The 26,162-nt window shown below is 38.0% G+C and overlaps 1 protein-coding gene across 1 annotated transcript; it reads right to left on the bottom strand.

The window, feature by feature from the left end:
• Window positions 1–101: 101 nt before the first annotated feature.
• On the bottom strand, window positions 102–25,251 carry LOC139465688 (myosin light chain kinase, smooth muscle-like). The gene is made up of 9 exons (XM_071247472.1): window positions 25,146–25,251; window positions 22,024–22,464; window positions 5,963–6,026; window positions 5,453–5,657; window positions 3,861–3,990; window positions 3,148–3,261; window positions 2,542–2,742; window positions 1,564–1,662; window positions 102–456 (listed from the first exon to the last, which is right to left on the bottom strand). Exons 2-9 carry the CDS (start codon window positions 22,082–22,084, stop codon window positions 206–208), a joined length of 1,125 nt encoding a protein of 374 aa, XP_071103573.1. The 5' UTR covers window positions 22,085–22,464; window positions 25,146–25,251; the 3' UTR covers window positions 102–205.
• Between the last annotated feature and the right edge of the window lie 911 nt (window positions 25,252–26,162).

Raw genomic sequence — 26,162 nt, 5'->3', positions numbered from 1 at the left:
GAGAACTAAGATCTGATTTTAATGAGATTGATATCGAATAGGTAAGTATAAGAAAATAATTTAGAGTTGACTGTTTATTTTATAAATACCTTAAATACAAATACTTTCGCTAAATAGAATCTCCAAACTTCAAAATGCTTTTATAACATTCATGCACACATACACAAACACATTCCATATCCACGCTTGTTGAAATACAACTTCATTAATCCCTTGTGACCTCTATAGATATTACGGTTTTCATGTCATTCCTACCTCGGACATTAAGTCTACAAAACGTGTCTGTATCACCGTAATCACTGTATGCCTCGCACACATACTCCCCAACATCCTGCTGACACACTTGGGGGATTACGAGTTTATGAATATTGCCATCCCTTATCAGCTGGCACTCCGTGTCTTGCGGAGTTACCTCCCTGTTATTATGTATCCAGAACACATCGATTGGCTCACTGCCTGAAAACACAACATGCATAAATCGTGCAGCAAGCATGCATAGGATAGAAGATCAAGCACTAGCAGAATGGGTAACATATATCATGTTACCATGGTTACACAGACAGGATATACCACTGAGATGCGATTTCATCACAAATGGAATATCTGTCTTATCACACATGGGGAAATATATTTCATATCACACTTGGGATATTTATTTCACATCACACAAAATCCACACACATAGATCAAGATGCTGTTTTGGCAGACTACTAGAGGCAGTAGTATTAAAGGATGAAGTTGAGAGTTGAGACCTGCAGCGGGAGATCTGAGCAGGGTATTTCAGCAGCATCAGCAACTATCGACCTACCACAGCATAATCTAAGTAAGCTAGGCCACATCTATTTATTTTTCGGTTTAAAGATCGATCAAACAAAAAATGAAACAAAAATGAGGTAGATTTATCACTATTTTAATGATTCTATTTATTATTTTTTATAAGAAATGTACATAATAAACTACACAATAAAAAATTGAATTTTCTAATAAAAACAGCCATATAGATAGTTTATTCTCTGGCTTTGGCCAACATTTTAACAAATGCATCTATTGACAGATGTGAATACAGATTTTGTATTACCTGCTCCAACAAAGCTAACTGACACACACAAGGTTGTGCAAATTTGTATAAAACTATTTTTCTTTCGACATATGAAACTTCGTTACTAGTCAACTATTTGCAAACCATCAAGTATTACCTTAAATGACACCATATAAGGAAGTGGCCTATTGGGGTGGCTATAGCAGAATCTGTTCTAAAACAGGGAAGTTATGGAGACTGAGTTTTGAAACAAAGAAGATAGGATTAATCCACGATGCGATGAGACATGGCGTAGCGTTTAGTCTCTACATGCTCCAATGGCTTTGTAAAAATTATTTCAACCTCACTATTTTATAAATCACATCTTGGTACACGCAAGTACTGGCTCCTCTGGACCATGCATAGAGTCAAATGTCTAACTAACTCCTGCATACAGGAACGGTCACTCAAACATTGGTCACACACTGAGATCAAGTTGCAGATACTTGCACTTCTATAGTTGAATAATATTCATGCATAATTACCTTTGACCTCCACAACCAGCTCAACTTTGTCTCCATTGTCGACCTCCATGTCGCGCAGTTCTCGCACAAACACGGGAGGTTCACGTTTTTCGTTGGAAACTGAAACAAGGACGAAAAGTGGTTTCGTATTCATCACTTAAATCTGATCTCAAGCACAGTGTCTAAATTATGTGTAAACATTGATTGTTTTCTGCCACACTTAGCAATACTGTAGGGAGGGCTGTATGAAACAAAATTAAATCACTGTATTAAATCTGGAGCAGACAGGCAAATATGGAAGCCATCAAGCAACAATTTCACAAAACTAGTAAATAGAAGCAAAAAAGCTCTTTATATAATCACAAAAAGTCCATTGTATGATTCCAACTACATCATAAGCGTGTGTTTATGAGTCAGTATCGAAGAGTGATGACACCAGGTGTTCGGTAAAAGGTGAGTGTATCAAGCCCCACTGGTGGCACCTGACACAAACACATGCAAAGGCAAGTCAAGTGTTCACCTGAAAAAACGCTTGAACATACTGTACAAGTCAAAATTGGGATATGCATCAGATATATTTTTTGTCGATGATGCATCAAATTTGGAAATCCTCCACATGTCTACCCAAATTCTTTTTAGCAAAATAAGTATTCTGTAAACAACAACATTTTGACCCCCTGATCCCCACTTTCCATGTAGTTGGCTCCTCTGGGGGATTTGTAGCCCATTTTGTCTCAAATCCCCTCCTTGGTACCCATATGAGTTTAAAAGATTTTGTTGTATGTTGTTTTTTCAACAGTATTCAACAGTATTCCACAGTATTTCAATCATAATGTGAGTCACATCAACAGTAATACCATAATGTGACTCGAGCATGTTCTACCATGTTCGGGATGGAACCAAAGTCATCTCTGTGACAAGCCAAGAGTATGCTGATATATAATATACATTCACATACAGATAATACAGAGCCAATTATTTCCACATTTCATATCTCACCTTCAACTTTGAGGTAACAGTTTGTCTTAGCCTCCTCGCCTGTGGGTCCGGATGCTACACATTCATATTTGCCAACATCTTCCTCGATAACGCGGGAGATGGTAAGGGAGGCAACTCTGCCGTCAAACCTGGCCCGGAACTCGCGACCTGGCTTTATTTCCTCACCATCCTTGAACCACGTGATAGAACAATCCGTGGCATCTGAAAGTGAAGGTCTCATGAATTAAATATTTCCCTACATGTGCTCGCACTTGATATTTCAAAGGAGGGCATAAAATAGGATCAGGAAGTTGTATTTCCCTGTTCCATGGCAATAATTCTGAACTGAGTGAGTGAGTATGGTTTTACATTGCTTTTAGCAATATTCCAGCAAAATTGTAGCGGGGGACACAAGAAATGGGCTTCACACATTGTATCCATGTGGGGAATTGAACCCAAGTCTTCGGCGTCATGAGCAAACGCTTAAACAACAAGGCTACCCCATCGCCAAGATTCTGAATTGGCTTGCACTGCAATATTCATTCTCCATGATTCTGATGATAATGCAATCTGCTTTATGGTAATATACAGCTGTAGGTCAACTAATCTACATGTATTTTTACTCACCTTCAAAGCTGCAGTCAAGGACAAATCTTTTCTCGCCTTCTACCGTGGTGGAATCAGTCAGAGGTGCAACAACAGATGGACCAACAGGCTTCTTGGACGATGATTTCGGCTTCTCTGTAAACCCAAGAAGCATGGTAATGAAAATGCTGAACTTAAAAAAAGTGGAATTTTATCATTAAATAATATCAGTGAGTGAGTGAGTGCAATTTAAAATCACATCGGCAATATTTCAGCCATAATGTGACTTGAACAACATAAATAAAAACCATCGACGATGGCAGTATATATAATAACTAGCAACATATCACAGATTGACTTAAAACTACATATGTACTTGTAGAACATTAAAAATATCTGATTATTGGGGAAGGACACAATGTAAAATTTGGGCTATAGACCACCAGCAACAAGGTTAAAATCACCATACTGGGGACCAAGGGGACTTACAATACCTCTGCTACCTGCATGGTTCCCCAGCAGGATTTACACTTCCCCAAGTTACTGGTGATTGTTGCAAGTTTAGCCAGAGATTAAAAATGAACAAATATTCTGCAGTTAAAATAAAGGTAGATATAAATATACTTTGAAAGAGGTGGTCTTACATACTAAATAATATCAAATTCGAATAATAAGTAAATTAATTGTAAGTAAAAGAAAACATCAAATCACATTTGTATAATGATCCCCAGGTGAGACAGACTGTGACAACTTACCAAACACACTGAGTTCCGCTGAGGCTTCTAGTGTGCCGAGTTTGTTGGTGAGGGTGCATGTGTACATGCCCTTGTCTTGGACAGTGACGTCTTGGATCTCCAGGATGTTGTAGCCATCCTCTTCGTATGTCTAGACACAAATACAGAGAATGATTACTGCATATGATTATGGAAACTACATGTCACAAAGAACGCATGTCATCCAAACCCACACGACAAAATATGATGCACAACAATACTGCATGGTGATCATATTTCCTAAATTCAATCTTATATATCAAATGAAAATACATAGACATAGAATCTTAGAGGTTACCTCAGAGAGATGTTCCTCCCTCTCTTAGTATTAACAGTCATTGTGACCAACCAATCCCCACATCACCAGCAGTCACTGTGACCAACCAATCCCCAGAGTATCCACAGTCATTGTGACCAATCCCCACAGTATCAGCAGTTACTGTGACCAACCAATCCCCACATCACCAGCAGTCATTGTGACCAACCAATCCCCAGAGTATCCACAGTCATTGTGACCAACTAATCCCCACAACACCAGCAGTTATTGTAACCAAGCAAAACCCACAGTATCCACAGTCATTGTGACCAATCCCCACAGTATCAGCAGTCATTGTGACCAAGCAATCCCCAAAGTATCATCAGTCATTGTGACCAACTAATCCCCACAACACCAGCAGTTATTGTAACCAAGCAAAACCCACAGTATCATCAGTCATTGTGACCAACTAATCCCTACAACACCAGCAGTTATTGTAACCAAGCAAAACCCACAGTATCCGCAGTCATTGTGACCAATCCCCACAGTATCAGCAGTCATTGTGACCAAGCAATCCCCAAAGTATCATCAGTCATTGTGACCAACTAATCCCTACAACACCAGCAGTTATTGTAACCAAGCAATCCCCACAGTATCCGCAGTCATTGTGACCAATCCCCACAGTATCAGCAGTCATTGTGACCAACCAATCCCCACAGTATCCACAGTCATTGTGACCAAGCAATCCCCACAGTATCAGCAGTCATTGTGACCAAGCAAAACCCACAGTATCCGCAGTCATTGTGACCAACTAATCCCCACAACACCAGCAGTTTTTGTAACCAAGCAAAAGCCACAGTATCTGCAGTCATTGTGATCAAGCAATACCCACAGTATCCTCAGTCATTGTGACCAACCTATTCCATATCTGAATTATGACCTAACGTTGGCGACCCGTGAAGTTTCAGGTTAGAAAAGGTCTTTAACAACCCATGCTTGCCCCATAAGGTGTGTAAGCTTGTCGTAAGAGGCGACTTACGGGATCAGGTGGTCAGACTCTCTGATTTAGTTGATGCATGTCATCATATCCCAATTGCATGGATCAATGCTCATGGTGTCAATCACTGGATTGTCTGGTCCAGACTTGCTTATTTACAGACCGCCATCATATAGCTGGAATATTGCTGAGTGAGGCGTTAAAGATCAAACAAACAAACAAACGTAACGCTGGCACCCTGCTTTTCGTGATACTCAAACTATGGATAACTCAATTCTATCCCCAGGTTTTCAGTTTTTGAATTTCAGATAAACCACTTACTTTGATTTTGGAATCATTTTTCAATATTTTTCCAAATCTGGTCCAGGAAACATCCGGCCTTGGTAGCCCTTCACAGCTAATCTTGAATTTGGCTGGTTGATTTTCATCTACAAATTGTCTCCTGGGTTTGACACCAAATTCTGGTGCAAATTCCACTTCCCCGGGCTGCACTTTCTGTCTTCCTCCACTCTCAGCCGAGGCAACTCTGAAAATCAATACCTTCACAATCTAGAATTCCAAAAGGGCAACCATACATTTCAAATGTTATTTCAACAGTGACAAGCCTCAGAGGATAAAAACATTCTTTATCAAAATGTCACAACATTCTTAAAAGTTAATCGTAAAATCGCCCCCAAGATCTGGTCTTCATCTTATTGATTTGTTGTTTGCGTACATCTCGCTGAACAAGCCCTCCCACCTCCCCAGTCTTGTCAATCAGGCTACAGGTAGGATCTCCACCACATCAGCCTCAGGTGACAGATCCTCAAGAGGAAGTATTGAAAAGTTTACCTGTTGTTGAGATCAATGCGGAACTCCAGCGCCCCTGGATTGGGGTCACGATTTCGGTTACCTCCTGCAACACAAAACACAGAATGTGAACTTACAGCCCAGTTTACACAGATGAATAGAGTAGATGCTCTGCATGATGATATATGATATACCCCAAGATATTCCTGCATGGAGACTGAAATACAACACCAGTGGACACAACTACACCGACAGATCTAAGCATTTAGATTTACCAAATGTACTGAAATGTAGTTCAGGGCCTGTTCTTCAAAGTGATCCTAGCGCGAACATGAATATTTCTCCCTTATAGATTGATGGCAGTCTTAGCACGAACATGAATATTTCTCCCTTATAGATTGATGGCAGTCTTAGCACGAACATGAATATTTCTCCCTTATATATTGATGGCAGTCTTAGCACGAACATGAATATTTCTCCCTTATAGATTAATGGCAGTCTTAGCGCGAACATGAATATTTCTCCCTTATAGATTGATGGCAATTGTAGCACTAAGATCACTTTGAGGACTGGGCTACCAATATATCCTTGGCAGTTCACCACATCCAGAACTGACATAGGGATTATTCCTCAAAGAAATGTACTTAATATGCACGGCTACCTGTAAAAATGCATATACAATTTTGGCTACCTGTTGAAATAAATACACGTTTCACTACGTGCTAAATGATTACACATATCTTTGAATACCTGTAAAAATGAGTGATTGAGTATGGTTTTACGCCGCTTTTAGCAATATTCCAGCAATATCACGGCGGGGGACACCAGAAATGGGCTTCACACATTGTACATATGTCGGGAATCGAACCCGGGTCTTCCGTGTGACAAGTGAACGTTTTAACCACTAGGCTACCCGACCGCCCCTCTGTAAAAATGAAGACACACATATAGCTATCTGTTAAATGAATACACAATTTTAACTATGTGATAAAACGAATACACAATTTTGTCTATCTGTTACAATGAATACATGTTTGTATACGTGCTAAATGAATATACATATGTTTGAATAGCTGTTAAATGAATACACCTTTGGCTACATGTTAAATGAATATACGTTTGGCTACCTGTTAGAATGAGTAACGGCATCATCAGGGTACTCAGGCTGTGGCTACAGTAAGACTCTCTGGTTGTCCAGAGCAATCAGCTTCTCCTCCCACCACAACTACGTATCAACATCCTTATTCTCTTTGGTTCTCATCAACACAATGATGGACTGCACATTGCAAAGTTGGCACGCAATGTTAACGTCATCTCTACCCACATCTTAAAAAGACCCTTCTCCAACCCTCGACCGCATCCAACTACAGCCTTGTCTCATGACCGTCATGAAAACATGACACACGTACCATATAAATTTATACGAAATGAAAGATTTTTCAATCAGTCCGCTTCTTTAAGATTTCAATGTCAGCCTTCAGGAAACAGATGTTTTAGGACATATGACATCATACAAATTAAAACATTATTTCATCAATCAGTCACATGAAGATGTAAAGTTTTGTTTGTTGGAAAAATCAATAAATGAGGGATTTTACAGAGATACCTCGTAAACAGAAAACAATATCTTAATTTGCTGGGAGTATCTGTTACCTTTCTTAAATAGAATTCTTAATATAGATGACTTCTAAAAATATCCCGCATCCTGTGTGGGAGTGCTATTTCGGTCATTGATTAAAATCATCAATATCAGATTTAAATGTATGTATTTCAACATCGAGGTGTTCATTAAGGCCGAGATTCAAATTAATCATTAAGCACTGAAATATTGCAAAATCTCAATATCAAATATGTCACAATGCTTTCACACTGTTTAGGAATATAACCAAATACTGTGTAATTGAAGACAATATTTCTTCATATCACCACAGCATATATGATTTCCGTAAACACTTTTCTGAATATAAGATTTCACTGATATATCAAGTTATGAATACACAATGTCATTTAGAAAGTGGTCAAATGTAACTAATGTTATATTTGGGATAACACTTTCTTAGTAAAGTACAGATTCTAGTACTTTTTTGGGTTGAGTCCCGTCCGGGATTCGAACCCACACCTGCCAGTGTGAGGCACCTAGTCGCCAGCACACAAAGTCAGCGATCTAACCCACTCAGCCACCGAGCCTTCCACAAAAATGAAAGTCCGCCAACTGGTAGTCTAGATCACGTACTTTGAGTACCCCCCTAACAAGTGTAAATTGGCACTGCTCCCATGGCCGAAAGCTATGAATACACAATGCCATTTAGAAAGTGGTCAAATGTAACTAATGTTATATTTGGGATAACACTTTCTTAGTAAAGTACAGATTCTAGTACTTTTTTGGGTTGAATCCCTTCCCGGACGCTGATCGCTGACTTTGTGTGCTGGCGATTAGGTGCCTCACCCTGGCAGGTGTGGGACTCAACCCCCAAAAGTACTAGAATCTGTACTTTACTAAGAAAGTGTTATCCCAAATATAACATAAGTTAGATATATCAAGTTGACGATTTGAACATGTCTTGTCCTATGGATGAGTCTGCTCTTAATCTTGTAATAAGTTTAGATTTACCTTTTTATCAAACTATTATTCAAACATTTTTGTGGAGGAACTTAACCCTGAAATTTCCCTTGGAAACATTTCTCGTTCATTTTGCCTCCACTGTCTTAGAAGTATAAGTGACCCAAGAAAATTTGTAAAAAAATAAGAGTAGAAATAACTAACTGAAATAATAAGAATAAATGCTGACAAAAAAATTCAATGAATTGAATTGTCATCATACAGAGTACCCATGGGAGTCCAGCTCCTTGACTCGACAGAATAACGGTTCAACCACTGGACTACCTCAAGCCACTTAAACAACCCATCTGACTCGTGGCTCGTGGACTTATTCCTAGATCATACCTGCTGGTGAGGTCAGGATAACACCCTCACACCTGAGATGGGGGCAACAACTGCATTAATGAGACACATCACGTAAGAGGATCTGAGACACAAGGTGACTTGGGTGATTATCGACAAGTAACTCAAGGTGTACACATGTTAAAGCTGCATAATCTTAACAGCAATCTCAGTGAAAGTAATTTCATTTGTATTGAAAACATGAAAGGCAATCCTTGCATGCAATAGTATAGTTATTTCAGGGGAATATACATATCAAATGTTCAGTCAATATTTTGTTAGAAGTTTCTGTGATTAACATTACCCTCAGATAAAAAAAATGAAAAAAGCAGTTCTGTTATAGATACAGACATCACGCAGCCTTGTTTTTTTCTCCTTGATTATAGCTGCCATTGTTATTGCAGACATAACTATGTATGTAACTCTATAACTCAGACAATAACACTTGCTCTTTCCTTGTCAACATTTTTTATTAAGGTGGGGTTGGTTCAAATTTGAGTCCTGACCAGAAAATCCAGTGATTGATATCAATCTACGCAATTAGGATCGATGACATTCATCGACCAAGTCAGCGAGCCTGACCACCCGATCCCGTTAGTAACCTTTTACGACAAGCATAGCCACCTTTTACGGCAAGCATAGGTTGCTGAAGACCTATTCTACCCCGGAATCTTCACGGGTCGGAGGATAAGAATAATACAAATGTTCTTGTTAATATAATTGGCTAAAAAACCATTAGTCTACCAGTCAAGATGTTTAGACAAAAATGTTATCACACCTCCAAACTGTTGATATATTCTTGCCATCAGTATATCCTCACCATGTATCTAGGCTAAGATCCCTACAGTAAGTGATAAAGCTCACTATCTTAAAACTAGGAGTCTTATTGTGTTGGGAGAGCCCCTTTAAAGATTATGTCAGGCCTACTCAGCCTGCTAAGACTTACTACTTAAAGTGGCAGTTTCACCAACACTATTCAGTGTCTCTTTTGTGTGGCCAGTGGGTTTATTGTCGGTGTGTTGTACTAAGCTTGGTCTTACAGCTCTCCTAATCCCCACTTAATCCACAACACTGGACATGGACATAATGTGCCCATGTTGTGTCCGGAAGGATTAGGGTGGGGATCAAATGATAAATTTGAGATAACTAGTTTCATGATATTGGGACCCCGTGAAGATTCCGGGGTAGAATATGGCTTCAGCAACCAATGCTTGCTGTAAAAGGTGACTATGCTTGTCGTAAAAGGCGACTAACGGGATCGGGTGGTCAGGCTCGCTGACTTGGTTGATACATGTCATCGATCCCAATTGCGTGGATCGGTGCTCAAGATATCAATCACTGGGTTGTCTGGTCCAGACTCTATTATTTACGGACCGCCGTCACATAGCTGGAATATTGGAACAACCAACCAACCAACCAACAAACAAACAAACCAGCCAACCAACCAGCCTTGACAGAGCAGAGTCACAGGCAGAGAGTTTGGTTGTAAATTCCCATCATGTAACAGATTTAGCAATTATCTTTTATCTGTTAAATTGATCAACCCTACCAAAACCCTGTCATGACTAGATATTTACATATAATCAGATTTATAATAGTTGTTTATTTTGGCTGACCCAAGCCATTGAAGGACACCAGTTGATGTGGATTGTCCTTATGGATGAATACACGGTAATCCCAGGGCAGGTTTAGACACAACTGTTCCTTAGAATCTGCTAAACAGTGGATCGTATTTGCTTTTAATTCTAAGTGTTAATGCTAAACAAATATTATTTCACATCAAATATACCTCAGCATGTGAAAGTGTCACAAAAGTTCTTTCATAGTTTTGTTGGGAAAATATTTACCATTATAATCAAATATTGACTGTTATTTTATTAAAATTCTGACATTGACAAAAAGTGGATGAATTTGTCACAAATTAAAAAGCGAAATAATTTCAGCCTAATTAATAAAGATTATTTCACAATAAAATGTTTATCAACATGTAAAGCTTCAAGTCTTCATTGCATAAACAAATTTAGCAATACAGATCCAAATAAAACTGAAGAGTATTCTCTCACCTGGCAGTGAAGGGGTTAACACATACACAACACAGTAACACATTTTCTGTTGAAGATTCCTAAGATTCCCTCAGGAAAGGATGTTTATATGCCAGGTCTGGGGCAAACTGACCACTTGGTGACGATGTCTATTACACCACCACCAAATAATCGCATTTACTTTCCCTCAACAAATTTATTTTCTAAAGTTACACATCTTTGTTCAAGGTGCCTATGTGTGCTATGATTCAGACCTGTTCCAATGGCACGCGCTGAATTAAACATCAAAATATTCAACAACGACTGGAAACAACGCAACATGAGTAAACAATTAAACGACACAAAGAATAAAAGGCAAAAAATGAGGTTATTCACAAATATTTCTCTGTTTGTGATCTTTAACTCAATTATTATGTTTTCATCCTTTCGGAGGTCTACAGGTCGACCTTTTCCATAACCTGATGATTCATCCAAATCTAGAAAACAGCATTTAAACTGATTCAGAATAATAAATAAAGGCCAAGGATAAACAGTTATATCACACAGGATGTAGCTCAAGGTGACAATGTTATACAAAACATCACTATATGTCAATGCAGAGAAAAAATGAAGCATTTCATCATTTTGATTTTAAACATGTTTCATAAGAGTTTCAAAAGCTTCACAGAAATTTAATTAAAATGATGAGCGGCTGAAAAATAAAATAGGTAAACAATTTGTTATAATATATATACCGTAGACTCTTTGGATTTGACTGAGCTGCAACTCTGCTTGAGGTGTAATATAATGGGATATATCCTACTTTTGCCTCTGGCCCAATAGCCATACACAATGTACTTCAATGTTCTTTCTGTTTGAACATGTTGAAACAAAAGTTGGTTTCGTTATGAAAGTTAAAACAATGACATTTCAAGAAATTGATTATGATTGATAATGGCTTAATTCTCCACCATACTTTTGCTGTAATAGAATTGTGACATTTGTCATTTGTAATATCATTCTACTTTGAGGTCAAGCCAATTTATTGTCTTGGTTAATGGATGTGGCTACTAAAGTCAATAAAAAAATGTTGTCAGATTAAAAACATGTTTTTAAAAATCATCTGTTTGCATTTCTGCTAAACCTTTATTTCAAGAGGCTTTTGTAGATGAACTTCATCTTAAAATCAATACTGACCAAAACTAATAAAACTAAACCTCTGCAACATTATAACCAGCAACTCTTGTAGAACAAGGAAAGAGAGCCCCAGTTTCAGCTTCACTGGTCAAGTGGTTTCCATGGAGATGATGTTGACAGTGTGGGAAAATGCATATTGAGAGAATTTAGGAGTATGGTCAAAGTGCAAGGTCAAATGAAAGTAAAAAGATCAAATTTCAATTATCGCACACAAAAAACACCACAAAAACATATATGTTGAGCCCTATAGTGCGACATATATAAAGACATATGTAATGTCCTATATAGCTTTGTCAATATGGCTGCTAAGGCGACCATATTGAAAATCGGATTTTAACCCCTTACACAAATTGGGGTTTCATCACTGTGAGAACAAGTATGTGATGTTTCAGCTTCATTGATTCAGTCGTTTCTGAGAAGAACAGCAGAAAATGTACACCAATCTTCCCCAGGCAATTTTTTTAAGGGAGTTAACTGACTATAAAGTCTGCAACCTTTCTGAACTAGGATGGAATTCAACAGTTACATTTTTGGTTGACTAATGAGTTTATACATAGTGCAATCAGAATCGTAAAACTATTTAGACATCCGGCGGAGATTTTGGTTAACTGAAGGATTTACAAAACATGTGTACTGCCCACTGGATGTCGACAGATATTTGACAAATCTTTTCATGTTTTTAATCAAGGTGCTCAAGTGATTTGATGCACTCTGCGAGGTAAGGCTTGTCTTATCACAATATAGATCTTGATTATCGATCAGATCATGTTGACTGGGTGCCGCCATTTTGTTTGGAGCAATATGGAAAGTGATATGTGAGGTGGAATCTGATTGGTCAATAAGTGGGACATGGAATGGACATCACTTGTAATAGCCACTGGTGGCGCTACTATTGAGCCTGGATATTCCAGCTTAGATCAGCAAGGGTGGAAAATGGACTTTAATAGTCAGTTAACACCCTTGCATCGGGAAGATGACGCACGCCAGACGCGGACAAACAGACCATGACCCAAGCTCACTGACATTCAGTCAGGTGAGCTAATAAAAGTGGACTGACTTTAGAAAAGTATACTATAACTTTCATAGCAATGAATAAATAGTAAGCTTTCAACAATACAAAAATGTCATTCTGTAGTCACCAATTCACATGATTCAAGTAGTGTCACATGCTTCAACGGCTGCCAACAATGACACGGTCGCTGACAGTGCTGCTTATGTGCCTCTATACACATGAGTAGGTGTGTGTGCCTACCTTGACTTGTGTCACCTGAGCAGTTGATAACTAAACATACATTTTATGACTCATGTCTTGCAGAAAATGGATATGCCAACTTTCATTTCACCTTGTAGTACTTGTGTCATGAATAATGCTGTTACATGATCTACTCCAGCCTCAAAGCAACAAAGGCATTTTCTGTATGATATATGAAATATTTATGATAGCACAGAAATACCTTGGGGATGAGTTTCAAAAATACAAAATACTATGATGTAAGTGAACTCATATAGGTAAGAAACTTGGGAAAAAATTAATTTTATATGTCACCTTCATTTCGATTTCAAAAGTTTCAAAGGGCACATTCCTAATCATTATCTACAGTTAATTTGGAACTTTATTAAATGAACCTTATTTAAATTTATCATATAGGAAATCTGATCAAAGAAAGGGAATTATCAATCTCACTAAAATCAAATCTTATAGTTCTCGCTACCGCTAATTAAAGATCTGAGGACACGTCAGACCAACCTTGTGCAAACTTTGACCGACCAGTGGAATGACCACTAATCTGCTTTACGGCACTAATTTCAAATTGGCAACTACGCTTTGAAACATATTTTGACAAAATTGAAACCTGAACAAAAGAACATTCTGGAATGGCTAATAGATTGTCTAGATGGTATCGTTCAGAGTTAAGGTTTTCGAGGCTGCATGATTAGAAATCACATTCTGACTGTCACTTTCATAATCTGGTAAGCGATGCTCTGATTGGTCTTGTGAAAGGTCATTCTGACGTGACCCCTAATAGGATGTCCTGAGTTCTTTGTTTAGCGGTAGCAAGAACTGAGGTCTGATTTTAATGAGATTGGGGAATTATGATATTGATATTTGTTTCCTATCAACGACCAAACACCATCACACCATATTGTGAATAATCTGTCAATCCCCACAGTGTAAGGTGTGTTCAAATAACAAACATGATTTTCTGCTTATCCTAGTTGCATTGTTGGAACCTTTAGATGTTAAGAGAATCAGAAGTAATTTGCCATAACACAATTCCACAACATAGTTTCAAGATTTCACACGGACCTTGACAAACACAAAACAGTTTCTACTGTTCCATGGCCTTCAAACACACCCAGTTCATTCCATCAATCCGTTGTCGTACTGAGTTGTACCTGGTTCTACCCGATTGTAGGTGTGACACCATGGACAGTTCATCTAGCCTACATAAAAGCTCTGCTGGAATAGAGTTTAAAATACGGTCAGCTGGAGGACAATAGAGTTATCAGTAGTTTGTCCCCACAATTCTCGCCAACTGTGTTCATAGGTGATGTTAGTGTACAGGAAGATAGTATATGACAGATGCCGACAAATAGGGGACATCTGTGACCAGAACGTATAAATCAATAAAAAGGCTAGAGGTTACATATTTGTATCTATGTCATAAACAGCGATTCCAATGTGACAAATTCAAGAACTTAAATTATACGCTCATAATAATTCATAATAAAGTCGTTTAAATGGTGCTATATTCTACACCACAGAGGACATAATCTAAGCGCATATGTGAGTCAGAAAGCCAGAAGCTCTGAAAGTGGTCAGTATTCAATCTGGATTTTATACGCAGAAAGAGAAGGAGCACTCTTCAGGACAAGCTGAAAGAATTCCATAAATATGAGCCAATGAATTGAAAAATGATTTTAGTTTATAGACGGGAAATTCAAGAAGAAGTGAATTTGAGATGCTGAATGAAGATGTCTTGCAAGAACATATTTTGAAGTCAGATCTTGAAGATATGCAGGAGCACTCCAATTTTCGGACTGATACGTAAGTGACAGAATTTTGAGTGAGTGATTGAGTAAGTGAGTTGGGTTTAACGTCGCTTTTTAACAGTATTCCAGTTATATCGCGGCCTGTGGGAGGAAAGCCCGAAGTGATGCAGGTCTCAGACGTTTACCACTTCGGTGAAACCCACGAGCAAGGGTATGGTGCTGCCAAACCTAGAAACATAATCGGGGCGAACTGGGATTCGAACCCACAATCATAGGTTTCTGGCGTGCCCAAGGGACGCCACTCTGCACAGCGAATCGCGGCGCCTTAGATGACTGGGCCCAGTATAATAGCCAAAGATGAATGAGCGATTTGGAAATATTTCACATGGTTCTACAATGGTTACTTTACTGTACAGAGTTTTTGAAGTCTATCTGTTCATACATGTGCTGCCAATGCAATCATCTCAGAACAGGTTCAATATGTGATGGCTGTTTAATGAAGAATCAGTGAGTGATGACACCAGGTGTTCGTGAGCATGTCCAGGTTAGAATTGGTTCACAGTAACCATTGCTTGTCACAAGAGCTGACTAAATAGATTAAATTGTCAGGCTCAGTGACTTGGTTGAATGGGTGTCACTGTACCCCAAATGCATTGAATATTGCTCATGATATCAACCCCTGGTTTGTCTGGTCCACGCTGAATAATCTACATGCTGCTGTGACAGAGCTGGAATATTGCTCAGTGTGGCTGTAATCAACTTAACTTCGCTACCTAATTTTTTAAAATGTATTTCGCAAACATATTTGCATGCAGGCCTAAGGTATCTGAATGAATGAAAAAAATGTTATAATCCAAGAAACTGTTATTGTTTAACCATCATCTGACAACATAAGCGTGTGTACTATTTTCATATAAATCTCTACCAAATATATCATAACACATGATGTAATGATGAAAATAGGTCTCAGACTTGACTTGATAATGAAAACATGTTCGGAATTTAATCTGATAACAAATCAAGCTGTCAAAATATTTACCATATATCCAAGATTAGCAGCCTTAGAAACCACAACATTATCTACAGTGGAGTAAAATTCAATATTTCCTTATCAAGATCCAAACTCATTTTGCACATAACTCCTACATAGACTGATAAAGGGTTAAGAATGCTTCACTATCAAGTACAAAGGGGTTAATGTGAAATCAGTAATACTTTTCTTAAGAGCTGTTCTATCTACATTCTCTTCTGGTAAAACTGTATAAAAAACAACTTTAAATTTACAAATGCAAATTTTAATGCTATTGCAGCTTCAGGCAAAAACTTAATGTTTTGTCAACAACGGACTCTTTCTTCACTGTTGTTGTGTTATGCTAATTCAGTTTGTATAGTCTGGTGAGGTGAGGTGAAATGGGGTTTAACGTTGTATCCAAGATTATTGCACTTTTAGAGCGATGTGCATGTACGTGTGTATGTTTGTGTAGCTGCTTGTACTAGTCCGGACTGATGCCGATTTATAGTGCTAGCTCACTGAGATACCATGCCGCAGTTTAACATGAATACCCCACTCAGACACAGTATACTGACTCTGAGCCGACCAGTCCTTGTTTTAGCCCCTTAATGCAGAGCACCAGACAGGGTAACAACAAGTACAATCTTTTAACGTCTTTTGGTATGACGCGGTCGGGGATCAAACCCCGGACCTTCCGCTCTCCGGGCAGAAGCTTTACCACTAGACCACGTAGGCGGTCTGTATAGTCTGTCTGTACAAGGTAGAACAGTACTATCACATCTGTACACACAGGCTAGCCAGATATCGCAAGACTAAACTAGACTCCATGATAGGTGGGAGGGCATGTGTGTCACTACATCTATTTCAAGCTCAACATTTCAAACTTTGATTTTATTAAATTTTTTGCTTGGACACTTTATCCAAAGAAAATAAACATCAATATGTTGAGTGTTCCACAGACAAATAGTTTACATTGGTACAGTACACTGGGGTCAATATTAAGAAATGTGTTGTTATATTTCAACAAAGTTCAATGGCCTCCTGCTGTTGCAAGTCCCCACCCATCCTTCCTCTCTTGTGAAACGCAACTCTCCTCACACGTAAGTAGCACAAAATGGCCGTTCTCGCAACAAATATTCAGAGACAGAAGTCACCCTCAATTCACAAACGTCTTTCTTTCACTACACAGAGTACCCTGTTTTGTTATGATCATTCATGGTTGACCAGTCAAGACAAACTATCATGTGATTCTAATATCGTGAAGGTTACTTCCTGTGTGGAAGGATGGGAGGCTGCGTTAAGACAGATGGTCTGTGAACAGGGAACCTCAATACTGTACAGTAAACCAACCATTGTAGAACCATGTGAAATATTTCCAAATCGCTCATTCATCTTTGGCTATTATACAAATTGTTGCTTATATTAACCCCGGATGTCATTCAAGGCCTGGTATTTCTACTTGTTCTTATATTCATTTGAATAAAAAACATCAATGCCAGAGAATAACCAGTCTCAATTATCCATCAAAACAGATTCCATTGGTGTAAAAGTCAAAATAGCAGAGAAAATTATTTGAAAGGATCACCGAATATGAAACCAGGTGTTCACAAGGGTAAGCATGTCCTGACCTACTGGTAGCACTGACCACACACACAATTTTAAATATTTCTCATGAGTCACTAGTACTGAATTTTATCTGATTGTGTGGTAAGAAAGGTCAATGACCCCTCAAAAAGCATATGACCTATGTTTCAGTGCAATATTGTCCTATGTCTTCTAATTCTGATCTTTGTCACGAGTACTGCATTTCTTGGCCGATTAAAATTCAAATCAGATTGGATCTCTGCATGTCTACAAGCAAGAATGATTTACACCACCTTTTTAAATGAAGATTTATTATTTGTTTATTGTTGTAACAACAAAAGCTGCTTGTAACAACAATGGAATAACTGCAATAATTGATCAACATTAAGCAGTTGTCTGACAACCCTGATCCTGTCCCAACAGGTAAGCCCACCCTCATGCATGGTGTCTCCACAAACCAGCCACGGTGATACGGCTGTTAGTCACAGATCATCATAAGTACAAAGGAGCACATTTTTTAGTAGTCACGGAAAGATAGCTCTCCTTGGATGGAGGTAGTGTTACTATGACGATGTTTTGAACAAACAGCCAGGAATCCATGATGGGGGATGTGATAAAGTGTTGATGGAGACGCAGAGCTTGTTGGACAACTTATCTTATAGACACATGTGCATATTTACGCTGCAGGTGAACTGGGTGTTTTATCTTGAGATCACATTGACCTTTCTCAGGTCAAACATGAGTGCCTCAAAGCTATTTGATGATGTTGCAATATTTTTTAGCCTGCCTTGCTGATGGGCTATGTCAAGACCACGCAAACAACTGTAATAAAAAATAACATATTTGACTATAAAATTAGAAAGTTCTTTGTCATGCGGTATTTTGACATAATCATGGCAATGAAAATGGCTCCCAGTCACATTCTATATCTGATTGCTATCAACCTTCGCATGTTGTCTGGATGTCTACATGTAGATTATGGTATGCTTAAATATTTCCTGCCTAATGGGGATTCCAGATGAGAATAGGTCCCTGGCAACTTACACTGGTTGTAAGAGGCGACTGAATGGATAGGGTGGTCGGACACTGTGACTTTGTTGATAGCATGTCAGCATACTTAGACCCTTTCGAACATTGCCCAAAATACCTATCACTGAAATGTTTGATCCACACTCGGTTATTTACAGGCAGTTATTTTTAAGTTGGAATATTGCTGAGTGTGGTGTTAGACATCAAACAAAAAATCAAATATTTCCTATTCACTGATGTTCATGAACATTCATGAACTACCTACATGAATATATTACCATATATATGTATTGATTTCCTGAGGTATTTACTTTATCCAATACATATGTTGTCATATTTTTACCTAAATTGTGTTTGTTGTTTAATGCCACACTCAGCATGCTCAGTTGTATTCCAGCGATGACGACAGTCTGTATATAATCAAGTCTGGACCAAAAGATCCTGTGATTGACATCATGAGCATCAATCCACACAAATTGGGATACGATGACATGAATCAACCAAGTCAGCGAGCCTGACCACCGGATCCCGTTACTCACCTCTTACGGCAAGCATGGCTGCTGACCTATTCCAACCCAGATCTACACAGGTTTACTAATACTGTCATTACAATTTTAGAGATAAAATACAAAGATACAATCATTCATGACCCACAGACATGACAAAATGTTTGCATGAGTGAGTGAATATGGTTTTCCACTACTTTTAGCAATATTCCAGCAATATCACAGCATGAAAGCCCCAAAATGGGCTGACACATTGTACCCCGAGAGAAATCAAACCCACGGCTCTAGTGTGACAAGCATTGCTTCATCCACCAGGCCAACACCAAGCCCCAAACTGGCATGTATATTTGACAGACAGCTGAAATCTCCAAGCATTAATGTCCGGTAATGTTCTCCCAGTGTAATTAGCCAATACAGCTATTGACAGCTCAAACAATGACAAGTCATTGTCCACTCTGTGTCCACTAATGAGCCAGTGAGTCACATGACAGGTGACAAAGTGCAATGTACATGTGAAAGGGACATACGGCCATATATCACCGCTTGCATCACACCTGTCAACAATTGCAATACACACCATCAATGTCTCATCACCATCATGATTGCTTTATCCTGAAGCTTACACCCCAAGCATCACATGATGATGATGATGATGATGATGATGATGATGATGTAGAAAAGGTTGAGGATGGTGAGGACTATAGTCAGTTTTATCCACACAATGCAGAATTAACATTACATTTCATGTGATTTCCCTTTCTGATTTTTGGAAAATAAATACAAATGTAGCTTGCCCTACATTCATGACCAGCATGTTTGTATCCCAACTCATCACTATAATCATCATCACTATAATCATCATCACTATAATCATCATCATCATCATACAACATGATCTCACCAATCATACCAAATGTTTTATCTGTAATATACACATGAATATATGTCCAGCTTTAAGTAAATTATCGCAGTCATACAAAGTATATCCTCTAATAATGATCCCACGACAGCATATCAAGATTTTTATCCATCATGCCACATTAGGATTTCCTAAAACCAACCACAATATTCAGTAACCACCCATAAAGGGTCACGCTGACAAATTTCTTACAGTCTATACAAGCACATTCTCAACAGTGCAGTATTCACAATCTGTCAAACACGGTCAATAAATGTAATTTATATCAGATATATTGGTCGTAAACTTTACTGCAGTAATAAACCATTTAACTACCAAAGCAGTAATAAGGCATTTAACTACCAACTGAAAACTAATGCTTCAAGAATGCACCTATCTATCTATTTTGACAACAAACATACCTGTAGATAGAAACGCTTCCATTACGTGGGTTGTTTAACATGACAACAATACAAGACCATACAAGCTGAACCACACAAGTTAGGACATAGAATTTGACTAACAGCGCTGTGGAGGAATTTTAGATCATATAGAAACCCATGTTTACATTCTTAGCATTCGTCTTGAGGGTAATCATAATCGTTCAACGCCGAGGACACCAAGTGGACATTGTACTTTTCAATGACACGGGATATTATTGAGAATATATTCTCAAGGATTATAGACTCTGCTTGTGTGAGACGACAATCTCTTACAACATGTCAAGAAGTTGAAAGGCATTAAGACACAAGTTCAATTTTTATTATTTAACTGTGAAACTGCTCTGAAACCATGACATATGACCTCAATCTAAAATACTTTCAAAGGACTAGAAATGATGTATTGAAAACAATTTAAAAATATTTTACAGATAAAAAGTTTCATTTAAGATGCATACCTGCAAGTGAGAATAAATCTCCAAGATTTTGACAGGCTATACATTTGATCTCTGTGATGATATTAAAGATTATAGTGAATCCACACCAAGCCATTTGACAAGGCTCTTTCAGTATCCTCCCCAGCACAGGTATTTAAAAACAACATACACGACTATCACAGTTTTGTGACCCTTTTCATAATCTGAATCAAATACAATATTTAAACAGACATGGTGGCCATTGTTTTGACACACTTCACAGTGAGCAGGAAAAAAACTTGGCCCTTTCGATAACCAACCACATGAAAAACAAACAGGGTCTGTTTTCTTGGGACAAACAAACAAATATGTTGGTATTGATTTTGACTATTTTGAGTGTCTTGCCCAATTGCTGAAAATCAGAAGTTGATGTGAAAAGGGGAGTGAGATATTGCAGCAGACGGCAACATGGCAACCTGCTCACTGCGCCAGGCTGCATCGATATGGCATACAACAACATAGCCTACATCTGCTTCACAACTCATTTTTTTTACTTCAGAAGCAACCTAGGACTTGTTTACACACAAACAGACTCATATAATGGTGTGGCCATTTGTATATTAAGTTACTTTATTACACATCCTTGTCGTATCAACCCAACTTTTAATATACAAGCCAGTCATATCAGTGCTTGAATACTAAGAACTGGACCTACACATTGTTTGAATTTGGGAATTCAACTTGCCCCACGACATGACAAGGAAACGTTTTAACCACTCGACTACTCCACATCTATATAAATATCTAAACATCAAAATATTATTTATAAAAAGAAGTCATCTGACTTATTACAAAAGAAATCAGAATCATATTCCAAATATGCATGAATCTAAAACAGTCAAACTTGCACTAGGTTCTATCATGAAAACAATTCAACGTTTACAGAATACAGGATGTAGATCAGGCCATGTTTCATGTTGACAAATGTACACCACTCACGGCTACTTAATGGAACACCAACATGTGACACAAACACGATGTGTATATATCAATGGGGGAACTCACCGATCTGGATTGTGACAGCCGAGCAGTATATCTTCCCAGTATCCTGATTCACACTCATCATGGCACCAGCGACATCCACAATCTTGCAATATCCTCAAAATCTCACAGTAACATGTATCCCGAAATCACTCATGTCAACATTTGTGACACAATTCCATGTCCTTAATGACAAATCTATATCACAAATTTCAATTAAATGGCTAATATATGACTACGACTTTGTATTCATTTCATATCCTGTTTTGTATCTACTGATATAGCCTCATCATTGAACATCCATTGTTTGACTGTTCATTGCTTCCCGTCCATGGTTTTTCCTGGCATGTTATTTCCCGTAATCACTTTGTGCTTGCAACAGTTCAAGTAAATACTCCATTGTTTGGTGTAGGACAGAAGCCAGCTGTTTCTGTTCCTTAACTTCAAACTGGATCAATCCTTCAGCTACAGCAACAAAGAAATCAAACAATTCATAACACACTTTTATAACACATCCATAAACTTTTCACTAATAAATTCTACCCAACATCTCAGACAGGAGAATCTTCCTTAACAAATCTACATATTCCCCACAAGAAATTGAGACATAACAGTCTACCCTCAACAAAAACATATCTGGAATACCATTGCCACAAACAAGAAACTTGTCTCCCAATGACACACTGAATAATCTGATTCTAGAATGGTCCTCCAACCACAGACCTAACCCTACACATAATCATAATCCGACACCTAATCGCAAAGCCAGATAATCCGTCTAATCCCATTACATAACCAGCAAACAACCAAAACTTTCAACAATGACCTAATGCCTTCCATGAAACACTGTCCCTATGGAATCACACTACCCAGTTGGTTACTGACTTCAGGAACATGAACCTTAAACCTGCGATGTCACCAGTTAACTGCCACCACTCACGAAAACCCTTGGGCTATTGCAGCCCTGAAAGCACACCTGAGGCAGGTGAGAGATGGAAAGATGCTGAGCCTCAATGCTTCCAAGACAATCTATTGTTCACATGACAATGACTATACCAACAGGTACTTGACCAGTCCATTGTTAGGCCAATAATTCTTAACAAGCACTTTGTTCCCTTTTGTTATGTCAACAAGCTTAATTTAAGGGTCAATCCAAGCCTGGCTTCTCCATGGGAGGATAAAAAATACACCTGTCAAATATTTTCATATAAAAAGTTTGTATTATTTTGGTAGATTATTGAACTCTGTTCAAGAAATAACTTAATGTCTTGAATTACCTACAGTATTGGATAAGCTGTATACGTTATGAGATCCTAATCCAAGAAAGTCAGACAATGCTCTAAATCAACATTTTTAAAATCTTTTTTACCAGTGCACTAATAAGAAAGGATTAGAAATTTGCCACTGAATATCACAGTCAGTTGCCTGTATATATACATTGTTTACCTATACACTGAGAGAGATATCATAACCCACTCTTATTCGAGTTTTGTCTGCTTATTTTCGTTAAAAAGTACATGATTGAACTTTGGAACAAACAAATTTATATACATTTTATATACATATTATCCTTAATTATCAATATTTGTTCAAGTTAGAGATCTTTCATTTGGATTAATGAAAAAATCATTTTAACATCATATTGTGAAATAAGTTATTTATACAATCATATGACATCAAATATACGTCAATCAATAAATTCTAAATATAAACAACGACAACCAGCTAGGAGTAGAGAGCTGCTATGTTCACCACACGACGCACATCAACGACGTCAATCTGCCAGACATTTCGCCATTCACACCCACTTCACATCTCATACGAGAAGCATGTATATGTCTATAGCACTACAAATCGGGAAGCGTGGCGATTGAGGGTAATTACAGGTAATTACAGGTAATTACAGGTACTATTTATCTGATAAATACATCCGCCTACTACACTACCTCTGATGACGAACGCCAGCTGATCCACCTACATACTGCTGTTACTAATGTCACTTGACCCACAACCGCTGGCTGTAATGCCAAGTCATATATTTCCCTGGGAGTGTGACCACAAACAAAAAATTTAAGCCATGTACATTGTCTCTTAAAGTAGAGGAAATGAGCTTTGGAGGGAGTGTGCAAATTGGCCCCTTATCATCAATCTCTCATTCATGTTGCAAAGAAAGATAATCATGTCAAAAAAGCAGTAAACATTGCTATGAATGGTTTCATAAAATTCCAAACTCCACTGTCACTAAAAAATATTTTTTGGTTAACAGATTGACCAGTCAAAGGTCATCAGAAAATAACAATTTGTGTTTACTGGGCAGACAGCTACATATTTGATGAATTAGAAATATAAAAAGATATTAAAAATCAAACAAAATCCATATAATTCATAATTAATTAACAAATAATGTAGTTTGATGTTTTCATATTTTTTTCATTAAACTGCACTCACATTTAATATAACATTAATATTTAACCTATTTATTTGAAAAGTGACAAGGCAACTGTTCCTGAAGAATTTTGAGTTCCCGGTAGTCCTGACACCGTGCCTATCCTGCTGACTTGTGTTAAAGTTTCATGCAGTACTATACTAATGAATCCCTGTGAAAAGTTTAAATAAAAACTTCCTGGGAGATGAATCACCATACAAACATTATGACAAAAAATTCAACACATCTAACCAGCTAATCATTTGGAGATAGAGCTTTTATGATACAAATCACAATCCCTTTACCCCTCCCCAAACCTCAATGACAAAATAAATAATTCTATAAACCAATTCTTATGACAACGAGGAGGCTGTTTATGAAATAAAACAAGAAATCCAAGTAAAATTAACACAACCCACACATTCCTATAACAACACAACCCTCAACGGGAATCACAAAAACGAAACTACATGTTATCGTAAAATGTTACCCTAAAAACTGTTGACTGCTACGGCAAACTCACCTAGGTCTGACACTGAAACTGCATCTACTAACTTCTTAACCACATTCAAACCTAACCAAATCCATACTATGCAAGAGACAGGTGTGTTTGCCATTATTCTCTCCAATAAAAATAACTAAACATGACCCAGAACAAAAACATCCCTGGAATGAAATCTGATCCAGACACCATTAGCAGCCATAGAAGCTTTCCGCCTACCTGAAACTTCACATTGACTTCACATAGATTTCACACCTCCACATCGATCAAATCCTTCATCGATTAGAAAATATTTCCTCTACACCTCAGTAACAAGGGTTAGCGATAACTGAACTCCACACAACAGCGAGTCATAGCGCACACACCTCTCCTCTACTTTATCCCGAAGTTCACTAGAGCGGAATAGCCAATAACTTGCGTGGGTCCTCGTTTCCTTCAGCTGCTAACCTGCCTCACCTCAAAGCATGGCAAAGACCCAATGCACACAGATGAACCGATTTCTCCATATCACTACCTCAACACTTCATTTTGGCCAAAGTTTTCCTTCCTAAAACTTCCCGGGAATGTGACTGTCTAAACATGGCTGAGAAGGCTGGCCGAGCTACCAGTCAGATCACTAGGATTACGAGTAATCTTGATACAGAGATTGGCATCTGGGAATAAAACCACCGAAAACTACTTTCATGGTGTTATTTACTTTTTGATAACTTGATGACCCCTGTTTTCAACACAAAGATTAGTCATGAATAAAGAATCCAGGATTTTATGACTTGGATAAACAAGCAGGTGACAGACAATATCAATTACTTGACCCAAATACTTCACATTATATCAGTGTTTGATCAATAACATAAAAGAATGAATAAAAGATTATATTAATACATATTTAAATTAACTGACATTAAAACTGTGATGTTATCAATTTGATTTTATGACAGTTTGAATTTATGAATATTTTAAAACCATTTTTTAAAAATATTCCACAATAGGACATCACACCCAGGGAACCTAGAAATGAGATCTTTGTTACCTTGGATTCGAATCCTGTCAGAACTTCATGAATGTCACACAATGAACCTCCTGACCTCTTGTTACGTGTAACTTCCCAAAAGAGCCAATCCTAACAGAAGACTTCAAACAGTTTCTCAACCAACATTTGTGTTAACAAGCAATTTACCTTCTTAATATCAAATGAAGTCATTTCGAGGATAACAAATATGCTTTCACACAAGATCA

The sequence above is a fragment of the Haliotis cracherodii genome, unplaced genomic scaffold (assembly GCF_022045235.1).
Source record: "Haliotis cracherodii isolate W230 unplaced genomic scaffold, xgHalCrac1.p SCAF_18, whole genome shotgun sequence".
Lineage (NCBI taxonomy): Eukaryota > Metazoa > Mollusca > Gastropoda > Lepetellida > Haliotidae > Haliotis > Haliotis cracherodii.
The sequence above is the reverse complement of the archived record's forward strand: the minus strand, read 5'-3'. Positions and strand labels throughout refer to the sequence as shown.